This window comes from Hylobates moloch, unplaced genomic scaffold (genome assembly GCF_009828535.3).
Source record: "Hylobates moloch isolate HMO894 unplaced genomic scaffold, HMol_V3 SCAFFOLD_15, whole genome shotgun sequence".
NCBI classification, from domain to species: domain Eukaryota; kingdom Metazoa; phylum Chordata; class Mammalia; order Primates; family Hylobatidae; genus Hylobates; species Hylobates moloch.
This window is the reverse complement of record NW_026652290.1, coordinates 52939238-52951711: the sequence shown is the minus strand read 5'-3', so window position 1 is coordinate 52951711 and position 12474 is coordinate 52939238. Positions and strand designations below refer to the sequence as shown.

General features: G+C 45.8%; 1 protein-coding gene across 15 annotated transcripts in view; it reads left to right on the top strand.

Annotated features, from left to right (window-relative positions):
- Positions 1-12474, top strand: part of DYSF (dysferlin) — a 234630-nt gene that overhangs the window by 200710 nt on the left and 21446 nt on the right. For all 15 annotated transcript variants that reach the window (XM_032176991.2, XM_032176986.2, XM_032176988.2 and 12 more), the window contains 5 exons: positions 3785-3913; positions 6502-6657; positions 8185-8276; positions 11418-11588; positions 12312-12454. In XM_032176991.2, the coding sequence (XP_032032882.1) occupies positions 3785-3913; positions 6502-6657; positions 8185-8276; positions 11418-11588; positions 12312-12454 (691 nt within the window). The remainder of the gene's footprint in view (positions 1-3784; positions 3914-6501; positions 6658-8184; positions 8277-11417; positions 11589-12311; positions 12455-12474) is intronic.

Genomic DNA, 12474 nt, shown 5'->3' with positions numbered 1-12474 from the left:
TTGCTTACCACCTGAAGAGAACCAACCAAAAAATTAGTAGAACCATCAGGAGAACCCAGTAAGATGGCAGCAACTATTTAGAAAATCTAGTGGAAGAAAGATTCACATTCATAATACCAACAAAAAAAGCTTCATGAGGAATAAACTCAACAATAAACACATAGACTCTGTATGAAGATGCCTATAAATAGTAAAAGTCTTGTGTAAGTTGAGAATCAGATCATGTTCCTGTATTAAAATGTTAGTACCATAGTGATACCAATTCCCTTGTTGAAAATTAGTTTTCAGTTTAATGCAAGCCTAACAAAAATTCCAAAGAAACATTTTGTTGAGAATGGAACTTAATGTTTTAAAATTTCATCTGGAAGAACATCAGGTAATGAAACAGGTTATGAAGCCACAGTGATTAAAACATGGTATTGGTGAAAAAAACGCACAGATCAATAGAACAGAGAGAGATCACAAACAAACAAAAGGAGGCGTGAGCGTTTGGCATATGACACAAGTCATGGGAAAGGGAGAAGAAGATTAAACAAATATGATGCTTAGATAATTGCCTAACCATTTAGCAAAAAATAAATTCTTGCCTCACGCTGGGTACCACATTGAACTGAGTGTTGAATAATCTTGCTATGAAGACATTGTAAGTATAATTTGAGAGGCAGACACTATAAAGAAAAAGATCTTTAGATGAGATGATCTAGAAATTTCTGGTATGGCTAAAATGCAAATCAAAACCACAATGAGATACCATCTCACATCAGTTAGAATGGCCATCATTAAAAAGTCAGGAAACAACAGGTGCTGGAGAGGATGTGGAGAAATAGGAACACTTTTACACTGTTGGTGGGACTGTAAACTAGTTCAACCATTGTGGAAGTCAGTGTGGCAATTCCTCAGGGATCTAGAACTAGAAATACCATTTGACCCAGCCATCCCATTACTGGGTATATACCCAAAAGATTATAAAACATGCTGCTATAAAGATACATGCACACGTATGTTTATTGGGGCACTATTCACAATAGCAAAGACTTGGAACCAAGCCAAAAGTCCAACAATGATGGACTGGATTAAGAAAATGTGGCACATATACACCATGGAATACTATGCAGCCATAAAAAATGATGAGTTCATGTCCTTTGTAGGGACATGGATGAAACTGGAAACCATCATTCTCAGCAAACTATTGCAAGGACAAAAAACCAAACACCGCATGTTCTCACTCATAGGTGGGAACTGAACAATGAGAACACATGGACACAGAAAGGGGAACATCACACACCGGGGCCTGTTGTGGGGTGGGGGAATGGGGGAGGGGATAGCATTAGGAGACATACCTAATGTTAAATGAAGAGTTAATGGGTGCAGCACACCAACATGGCACATGTATACGTATGTAGCAGACCTGCACGTTGTGCATATGTACCCTAAAACTTAACGTATAATAAAAAAATAAAATTTAAAAAAATAAAAAAAGAAATTTCTGGTATGGCTAAAAAATTGTAAATATAAACAAGATGATCAAATATAACCATAAATATAACATAAACACAAACATAAACATACCATAAATAAAAATATCATAAATATAAACATAACTGAAAGGCAAGTGACAGACTGGGACAAACATTTGATAGACCAAAGTTTAATATCCTTTATATACCAAGAAGTCTCTCAAATCACCACAGAACAGAAAACAAACACCAACAGATGGAAAATGTACAAATGACAAGGATGAGCAGAAGGAATACAAATGGCTGATAAACCCGTGCAAGTTTCTCTATTATTATTATCTCTATTAAATAAATGCAATTTAAAATTCAGCATACCATCTTCCATCTATCAAATTAACAAAGTTAAAAAGGGGTGAAAGTGTACAGTGATGGTGAAAGGCTGGGAGTGTGGGCACACTTGAACACTGTAGATAGGAATATATAAATCCATACAATTTTTCCAGAGAGCAATTTGTGCACATCAGAGGTCTTAAAATGTGCATGCTCCTTGTCCAGGAATTCTTTTTCTGGGAGCTTATAATAAAGATAATTTAAACAAGTGCACAAAACACTTGGATAGGAGTTTTTAAAACTCCTATACCCTAGAAGTGGTTTTAAAAAATAATGATGGCTGGGTCTGGTGCCTCATGCCAGTAATCCCTGCACTTTGGGAGGCTGAGGTGGGAGGATTGCTTGAGGCCAGGAGTTGGAGACCAGCCTAGGCAACATAGTGAGACTCCGTCTCTACAGAAAATAAAATAATAATATTGAAATACTGCAAAACTAAATGTTCGTCATATCTTGTGATACATTTATAAAATTGAATATCATATTGCCATTAGGAAGGAAGAGTTTTATAGAAGTATATTTTTTGACCTTGCAAAGATTTTCATGGTACATCATTAGGTTAAAAAACAAGTTACAGGCCAGGCACAGTGGCTCATACCTGTAATCCTAGCACTTTGGGAGGATGAAGTGGGAGGATTGCTTGAGTTCAGGAGTTTGAGACCAACCTGGGCAACATGGCCAGAACTCATCTCTACAAAAATAAAATAAAATAAAAAATAGAAAAATTAGCTCATTGTGGTGGCACACCTGTACTCCCAGCTACAGGAGGCTAAGGTGGGAGGATCATTTGAGCCCAGGAGGTCAAGGCTGCAGTGAGCCATGATTGCGCCACTGCACTCCACCCTGGGTGACAGATGAGACTTCTCCCCTCACTTGCGCCCCCCATCCACAAAACAAGTTATAGGTTTATATCTTGTGAGTCCATAATTTTGGTTAAAAAATTATATATATAAAGAAAATATTCAAAAGGACATATACCAAATGCTTATCAAATAACTAGTTGTTTTTGAGAATTAGAATTTAAGACAATATTAATTTTTAAAAATATTTGCTTATATTTTTCTAAATTTTAATAATGAACCTGTATCCCTTGCATAATTAAATATTTATTAGAAAAGATAGAACTTGACCTTCAAGGAAGAGACAGAATTTGAGCTGGGCCTAAGTGAGAAATAATATTTAGAAAGATGATTTCAGATATGATGAATTTAGCATGTATGTTAACCTGTTTAATGTTACTGTTTATTAGGTACATTTTATCAGCATAATAAAAAACAGCTTGCTGCTTTATTAAATCCTAAGCAATTCTAAAGCACTGCTTTAACAAATAATAATCATTGGCTGTTTGAGAAGAGACAAGTAAATCAATTGAGCTAACAAGTTTAAAGTGATGCTCCAAAGATACACTTGGATTGATATTTGATACCATTGTCATTGGATATCCTGTATGTGAACATTTTTGCTTGAAATGCTGACCTGTTAATTTTCCAGACATCTATCACAGTCTTCAAATAAAATGTCAGTCCACCCTTTGCTCATTCATAATCTTGTTCTTTTAAAAAATGTACTGCCCATGTCTCTGATGACTCTCAGGTACTTAAAATATTTGATTGACCAGAAAACCCTATTCCCTAATGGAGCTGAACAAATATCTTTCCTTTTGCTCCCTTCCCCTGGAATTTTCTGTCCATCTCCTCCTCTGTTCCTTCCTGGCTCCCTCTGTGACCTCTCCACCTCTCCAACCCTGCTCTCTTCTTTGCCTTCTTTCCTTTATTTTGTTTTTGGTCACCTTCCCTCCTTTTCTTCTTCTCTCTTCCTTCTCTCTCTTTATTCACTCTCACACTGTCATGTTTCCCCTCCTTCTCTTGTTTCCTTTCCTTTGCTGTTGTTCTACTTTCTTTCTGTCTCTTGTCCCCTCCTCTAATCCCCATGTGTGGCAGGTCTATGACACACAGCTGGAGAATGTGGAGGCCTTTGACGGCCTGTCTGACTTTTGTAACACCTTCAAGCTGTACCGGGGCAAGACGCAGGAGGAGACAGAAGATCCATCTGTCATTGGCGAATTTAAGGTAAATCCTCGAAGACATGTCCCTAACCCAGGTGGGCCTAAGACTATGGTGTTGGAGCAATAAGTGAAGGGGAGGGGTTGTACCTACACTGGTGACCCTGGTGCTGATGTTGGTGACCACGTGGGTAATGGGGGTAGTGATGGTGATGCCGCTGACGCAGAATCTGACTGGTGATGGGATGGTGTTGGGCTTGGTGATCTCAGTGGTGGTGACTCTGGTAGAGATGAGAGTGGTGGTCGTGATGGTGATTGTGTTGGTGACAATTGTATTTGTTTTTAGTCTGTTTTCACGCTGCTGATAAAGACACACTCAAGACTGGGAAGAAAAAGAGGTTTAATTGACCTTAGAGTTCCACATGGCTGGCAAGGCCTCAGAATCATGGCGGGAGGCGAAAGGCAGTTCTTATATGGTGGCAGCAAGAGAAAATGAGGAAGAAGCAAAAGCAGAATCCCCTGATAAACCCATCAGATCTTGTGAGATTTATTCACCACCACGAGAATAGCACGGGAAAGACTGGCCCCCATGATTCAATTACCTCCTCCTGGGTCCCTCCCCCAACACGTGGGAATTCTGGGAGATACAAATCAAGTTGAGATTTGCATGGGAATGCAGCCAAACCATATCATTCTGCCCCTGGCCCCTCCAAATCTCATGTTCTCACATTTCAAAACCAATTATGTCTTCTTAGAGTCCCCCGAAGTTAACTCGTTTCAGCATTAACCCAAAAGTCCACAGTCCAAAGTCTCATCTGAGACAAGGCAAGTCCCTTCCACCTATGAGCCTGTAATATCAAAAGTAAGCTAGTTACTTCCTAGATACAATGGGGGTGCAGGTATTAGGTAAATACAGCCATTCCAAATGGGAGAAATTGGCCAAAACCAAAAGGTTACAGGGCTCATGCAAGTCTGAAATCCAGTGGGACAGTCAAATTTTAAAGCTCCAAAATGATCTCCTTTGACTCCAGGTCTCACATCTAGGTCATGCTGATGCAAAAGGTAGGTTCCCATGGTCTTGGGCAGCTCTGCCCCTGTGGCTTTGCAGGGTACAGCCTCCCTCCTGGCTGCTTTCATGGGCTGGCGTTGAGTGTCTGAGGCTTTTCTAGGTTCATGGGACAAGCTGTCGGTGGATCTACCATTCTAGGGTCTGGAGGAAGGTGGCCCTCTTCTCACAGCTCTACTAGGCAGTGCCCCAGATGTGGGGCATCAGAGACCCCACATTTCCCTTCTGCATTGCCCTAGCAGAGGTTCTCCATAAGGGCCCCACCCCTGCAGCAAACTTTTGCCTGGGCATCCAGGTGTTTCCATACATCTTCTGAAATCTGGGCGGAGGTTCCCAAACCTCAGTTCTTGACTTCCGTGCACCCACAGGCTCAATACCACTTGGAAGCTGCCAAGGCTTGGGGATTCCACCCTCTGAAGCCACAGCTCAAGCTGTACATTGGCCCCTTTCAGCCATGGTTGGAGCAGCTGGGACACAGGGCACCAAGTCCCTGGGCTGCACATAGCACAGGGACCCCAGGCCTGGCCCACAAAACCACTTTTTCCTCCTGGGCGTCTGGGCCTGTGATGGGAGGGGCTGCTGTGAAGATCTCTGACATGGCCTGGAGACATTTTCCCCATGGTCTTGGGGATTAACATCAGGCTCCTTGCTACTTATACAAGTTTCTGCAGCTGGCTTAAATTTCTTCTCAAAAAATGGGTTTTTCTTTTCTTCTGCATCATCAGGCTGCAAATTTTCTGAACTTTTATGCTCTGTTTCCCTTTTAAAACAGAATACTTTTAACAGCACCCAAGTCAATTTTTGAATGCTTTGCTGCTTAGAAATTTCTTCTGCCAGATACCCTAAATCATCCCTTTCCAGTTCAAAGTTCCACAAATTTCTAGGGCAGAGGCAAAATGCCACCAGTCTCTTTGCTAAAACATAAGAAGAGTCACCTTTGCTCCAGTTCCCAACAAGTTCCCCATCTCTATCTGAGACCAACTCAGCCTGGATTTTATTGTCCGTATTGCTATCAGCATTTTGGGCAAAGCCATTCAACAAGTCTCTAGGAAGTTCCATAGTTTTCCACATTTTCCCATCTTCTTCTGAGCCCTCCAAATTGTTCCAACCTCTGCCTGTTAGCCAGTTCCAAAGTCGCTTCCACATTTTTGGGTATCTTTTCAGCAACACCCCACTCCTGGTACCAATTTACTGTATTAGTCTGTTTTCACACTGCTGATGAAGACATACCCAAGACTGGGAAGAAAAAGAAGTTTACTTGAACTTACAGTTCCACATGGCTGGCAAGGCCTCAGAATCATGGCAGGAGGTGAAAGGCGGTTCTTACACGGTGGTGGCAAGAGAAAATAAGGAGGAAGCAAAAGCAGAAACACCAGATAAACCCATCAGATCTCATGATACTTATTTACTATCATGAGAATAGCATGGGAAAGACTGGCCCCCATGATTCAGTTATCTCCTCCTGGGTCCCTCCCACAATATGTGGGAATTCTGGGAGATACAATTCAAGTTGAGATTTGGGTGGGGACACAGCCAAACCATATCAACAATGATGATAAAAATGAAAATTAACCCTTCCTTCTTTTCAGGGCCTCTTCAAAATTTATCCTCTCCCAGAAGACCCAGCCATCCCTATGCCCCCAAGACAGTTCCACCAGCTGGCCGCCCAGGGACCCCAGGAGTGCTTGGTCCGTATCTACATTGTCCGAGCATTTGGCCTGCAGCCCAAGGACCCCAATGGGAAGGTAACTTTCCTAGAGCCCTCACCTCCCCCAGAGTAGCAGGCTTAGGTACAAGTGGCCTATAGAACCTGCTCACAAACTCTGCCTCAGGGAGTTCATAGTAGGCTGGGAAACAGACAAACACACAAAACCGAGAGGTGCCTGGATGGAGTTGTGTTAAGGACCAAGTGCTCTAGAAGGTCAGGGAAGGCCAATGTCAGTACAGGACTTTGGGAAAATGGGGAAGGCTTCGTGGAAGGAACAGGACTCTTAGGATAGATGAGATTTTGATAGGCTGGGAGGGAGAAGAAAATAGTGTTTTAAGAGGGGCCAAAAGCATAGGCAAAGGTTTGAAAGAAAATTGCTTAATGTGTGTCTAGAACAAGAATAAAGCATAAAGATAAGTAAGGCTGAAGGTATAGGTTGGGACTCTCAATGGTGAATGGGGAGGAGTGATGGGGGAGAGGAGCAGGGTTAGTGACTGCTATGCCTAGTCATGGCAGAGCCCCAGGCAAAAGGGAATGCTGGTAACACTCACCCTGTCTTTATTTAAAATTTTGATATTTTGTTCATCATGGACTATTGACATCGATTTTAATTTTTAAAATATTTCATTAAAATACTGTTTATCTTAATAACTATTTTGGCCCTTCCTTACATTTTGTGCCCAAGATAAGTGCCTGAGGTGTCTCCCCCTAGTCATTGCCTGAGATAGAGAGGGGAGATTTGAAGGAGGAAAGGAGTCTGGAGTAATGGGGAGATGACAGAGGTGGGAGGCAGAGTAATGTTGGGAAGAGAAAGAAAGAGGAAAGAAGAGAGGCAGGGGTGGGGCCTGATTTGCCTTTACAGGCATGAGGCTAGGGTCCCCTCTTGTCTCCTGAGGCAGGTTTAGGCCCAGCATGTGTCCTTCAGGTGGTGGGTGGAGGCCTGGTATCCCACCCTGTAGCCTCACCTTTCAAGGGACAGAATGGAGCAGTTCTCAGCCTAGGCACCACTGACGGCCTCCAAGGGTGGTCATGGCCGGCGGATTGGTTTATATGCTTGAAGCCTTCCTGATGCCAGACTAACCATGGGCACTCTGCATCCCCAGCTGCTGGGCCACTGGCTGAGGGGTGCTGCTGCTTCCAGGAAGCATGGGGGGAGACCTCCCTGGGCTAGCCTAGGCTGACATAGGCTGACCGCCCCTCTCCCTTTCCATATGCTTAAGCAGAGGTCACAGAGAGGACCCCAGCCTGGCCTCATCATGTGTGTGATGCAGACTGTTGTGTTTCTGATAAGGGCCTGGCCTCTCCCAATGGAGCAGTAGATTGGGAGTGTGAAGGACTCAGGTGCCCCATTCCCACGGCTGGAGCCAAGACCAGAAGCCCATGTCAGGGGCCAAGTGGAGTGGTGTGGTGTGTGTGGGAGGGTGGCCTGTCCTGGCAGGACACAGCCCACATCTCAACTTCCTGATGGCTGCTCCCTCATCCCATCCAGAGGCAAGGCACTCACGAAGCCCCAAAGACAGGTTGGGAAAGTGTTTTCACAGAAGTGTTTTGTCTCCTCCTCCAGTGTGATCCTTACATCAAGATCTCCATAGGGAAGAAATCAGTGAGTGACCAGGATAACTACATCCCCTGCACGCTGGAGCCTGTATTTGGAAAGTAAATTGGGGCATCTTGGGTCTTGGGGTGGAGGAGCCAGACAGGATAACCCACAGTCTAGTGGGGGAGATGTGACTGGCACTGTGAAGTCCGTATCTCTTGGAGCAGAACTGTATTCCTTAAATCTTGCATGTCTATGTGGGCATAGCATCAGCTAGCCCTTTTTAGCTGCTAAAGGCTTGATCCCAACAGAAGCTCCTAGTTAAACACTAAACAATTACCTCTAAGATCAGAAATCTACATGACTTGAGCTCAGGAGTTTGAGACCAGTCTGGGCAACATAGCAAGACCCCATCTCTAAAAAAAAAAAAAAAACTTAGCCAGGCATGGTAGTGCATGCCTGTGGTTCCAGATACTTGGGAGGCTGAGGTGGGAGGATCCCTTGAGCCTAGGAGTTTGAGCTTACAGTGATCTGTGATCAAACTACTGCACTCCAGCCTGGGTGACAGAGCAAAACCCTGTCTCAAAGAAAGAAAAATAGAATCTGTATGTAAGTCAGAAATTATTGCTAATCTTTTTTACTTTGGAATAATTTTAGATTTACTAAACAGTTACAGAGATAGTGCATAATTTCCACATACCCCTTACTCAATTTCCCCCAGTGGTAACATCTTACCTAACTACGGGACATTTGTCAAAATGAAGAAATCATCATTGGTGCATTACGATTAACCAAACTAGACTTTTTTTTTTTTTTAAAGGATTTTGTCAGTTTTCCCACTAATATCCTTTTACTAATGTCTCAGGATCCAATCTGTTATACGACATTGCATTTAGTAATTAATTCTCTGTAAGTGTCCCACATGTGTCTGTAGCAAGAGCTAGAGGAAGAATGTAGACCCAAGATAGTAAAATGATTCCTGAAATCTAAGAACAAGGAAAGGAAGAATCAATGCCCATTGCATGGGAGTAATCCCTAGGCATCCTGAATTGCTGTTTGGATGTGAGCTTATTTAGGCCAGAGAGGGGAGGATGCAGAGGGAGGGTGGCAGCTATTTCTTTCGCACCTGCAGAAGACACCTACTGTTCTGATGTCATCAAGTCACATACTGCACTTATAAACCGGGGTCTGTTGAGTTAGTTGTGGTCACTCACCCTGCAGTGAGGACCCAGTCTCCTTGGGGAAATGCAGCTTTTGAAGGTGAACCAGCCCTGGCCAGTGATGAGCCCCCACCAAGCAGGGATTGGAGGGAAGTGGTAGGTGGGAGAGAGGAGCTCTGTATGAGTTCCAGGGGCTGGCGAGCTCCAGGGGCTGGAGCAGGGCCTCAGGCTAATGCTGATGGGGCAGTGGGCAGGGCCTGTTCCACAGTGAGTGGGGGCGTGTCAGGGCTCAGGGGAGATAGGGGAGCCAGTGCAGGAACACACCCCTCCCATGCCTGTTTCCCCATCTCCCCCGAATCCTGGGCAAGCTGGTCTGCCTGGTGCTTCAAGCCTCCTTCAGATCACAACAGAAACCCTTCCATTCTATAACCCATGTGTCAGACAAACACAACGCATGAGGTGGTTTTTGTCAGCATGTATTCCATGGTGTTACCTTCTCCTTTCCCCTGAGGAAACTGACAGGCAGGTGACTTTTCTGCCCACACTGAGCTCAGCCACTTTAACTCATGAACCCAGTCTCAGGCCATAACTCACTGCCCATTTGTATGGAATCCTGAGCTCCCTGATAGCTCTAGGGGAGTGTGTCCCCTCTTTGGATGCAGCTGTGTGTGTAGGTGTGGGTATGTGTGTGTGTCTGTGTCCATCATGTATGTGTGTGTGTATGTGTGTGTATATGTGTGCACGTATGTGCATGTGTGTGTCTGTGTGCGTATTTGTGTGTGTGTATGTCTGTGTCCATGTGTCTGCATATGTGTGTGGTGTGTGTATATGTGTGTATGTATACGTGTGTGTGTGTGTGTGTGTGTGTGTGTGTGTGTGTGTGGTGTAGGGAAGGAGGGGCCCTGTCTTCCTCCCTTCCTGGTCCAGTGTTTCTCCCTTCCTGCTCTGGCTGGCCTCTGAGGTTCTGATTCCTGCAGTGTCTGGGCTGGGGAGAGGGACCGTCTCATGTGCCCACCACCGCTGTCATCCGGGTACTCTCTGGACCACAGATGTTGAAAGCCGACTTATTCTCCTGTGGGTGCGTTCCAGAGGTTCCTCAGAGAGCCCCCCGTGAGCGCTCCCACTGTATTTTCTGGGATATGGCAGATGCTGCGTCCCTTTAGCTGCTGTCCCCAGCCCCTGGTTCTCAGATGGTCCACTCTGCAATCTCTCGCTGCTGCAACCCTCTGGGGGTCTCACAGGGCAGGATTCAGAGCAGTTCCAGTCTAGCCTCATGGTGGTCTCTTCTCCTCCCAGGAAGTCCTTGTGTTCCTTGCCCAGGCATGGGCCAGAGCGCAGCTCCTCCCACATGTGGCCCCTGCCCTCCTTCTCCATGCCACAAGTTGCTTAAGTTTCCCTGAGCATGCACTAGGTGCCAGGCTTGTGTCTCCCACCTGCAGGGAGCTCATTTTAGGGGGAGAAGGGAGAATACCTCTCCCTTTGATACCCATGGTAGATGGAGGTCTCAGATACAGCAAGAGCTCTCGCCAAAGAAATCTTTTCACAAATTCTCCCTCCATCCCATCCCAGAAGTGGGTGTGAAGAGTCTAGAAAGCAGGTCCCAGGCCTGGAGTTTCCAGTCATCGGTAAATTCCAAAGCTCTGGCCCCTTGCTCTGGAGTACCAGTCGTCGGTAAATTGGAGTCCCCCAATTTACCGGGAGTCCTCCCTGGACTGGAGGTACCAGTCGTTGGTAAATTCCAAAGCTCTGGCCCCTGGCTCTGGAGTTTCACATCTCTTGCATCTGTTGTCTCCTGGTGTCACGGTCAAAGCTTCAGTTTTAATGTGCATTACCAATTCATTCTTTCGGTCTGTAGTCCATCAGGCAGGCACTTGCCTTATGCCCAGCACAGTTTATTTGGGAAAGTCCTGTCCCCCCTCCCCCTACACACACACTCAGGCCCAGTACAGCGGTGCTGTGGGTGGTTGGGCCTGTAAGAGCTGTAGGGGGGCCCAAGGAAGGAAGACTCCCTGGGGTAGTTTCGAGCTCTTGTCCTGCCCTGCCTGTCTGTCCCTTGGATGCACCGTGTTGGCTGACATCGGGAATCTGCCCCTCCTGCAGGATGTTCGAGCTGACCTGCACTCTGCCTCTGGAGAAGGACCTGAAGATCACTCTCTATGACTATGACCTCCTCTCCAAGGACGAAAAGATCGGCGAGACGGTCATCGACCTGGAGAACAGGCTGCTGTCCAAGTTTGGGGCTCGCTGTGGACTCCCACAGACCTACTGTGTGTACGTGGATGGGGGCTGGCTGGCTGCTTCTCTGACAACACACCACCCCTGTCTTCTCTGACAACACACCACCACTGAGCACTTACTGTGTGCCAGCCCCGGGCTTAGCACTTCCTAGGCATTCTCTCATTGAGTCCCGTGGGAGTCCTATCCCCACTCCACAGATGAAGAAACTGTGGCCCAGAGATGTTATTGCTTGTAAGTGGTGGAATTAGGATTTGAACCAAGAACCTGGCTCATCACATTGTTGGAATCCAGTTATCTGTAATGCACGTATAAGGCCTAGAGAGGGCTAGGTACCTGGAAAGGGAGAGAGGGAAGGAAGGCAGGAAAGAAGCAGGGAAAATAGATGGGAGAACATGTGTGCTGCAACTGGGCCCAAAGGGGAATTTTGTGATGGTTTATGTCAGGGGAATGCATGTGAGGACTGCACCCCTCTTCCCACCATCTCGAGTCTTCTCTGGGTCTGATTCTCTAACTCTGGAAATTGAAAACATTTAAGTTGCAGTTCCATACTTCAACGAGTCCTTTTCTCTCTGAGCCTCCATTTCTCCATTTGTAAAATGGGGATGCCCAGTCATGGTGAGCGATCAGATGGGACACCTACTGTAAAAGAAAGGGGTGGGCAATGCTATGCATGGGGGTACACCAGTCCCTGCATGCCCCTCTGCCCTCATGAGTGTCCTTGAAGCATCTCATCTATGCCTTGTGCTTGCTCCTCAGCTCTGGACCGAACCAGTGGCGGGACCAGCTCCGCCCCTCCCAGCTCCTCCACCTCTTCTGCCAGCAGCGTAGAGTCAAGGCACCTGTGTATCGGACAGACCGTGTGATGTTTCAGGATAAAGAATACTCCATTGAAGAGATAGGTGAGCTGCCACATGACCCC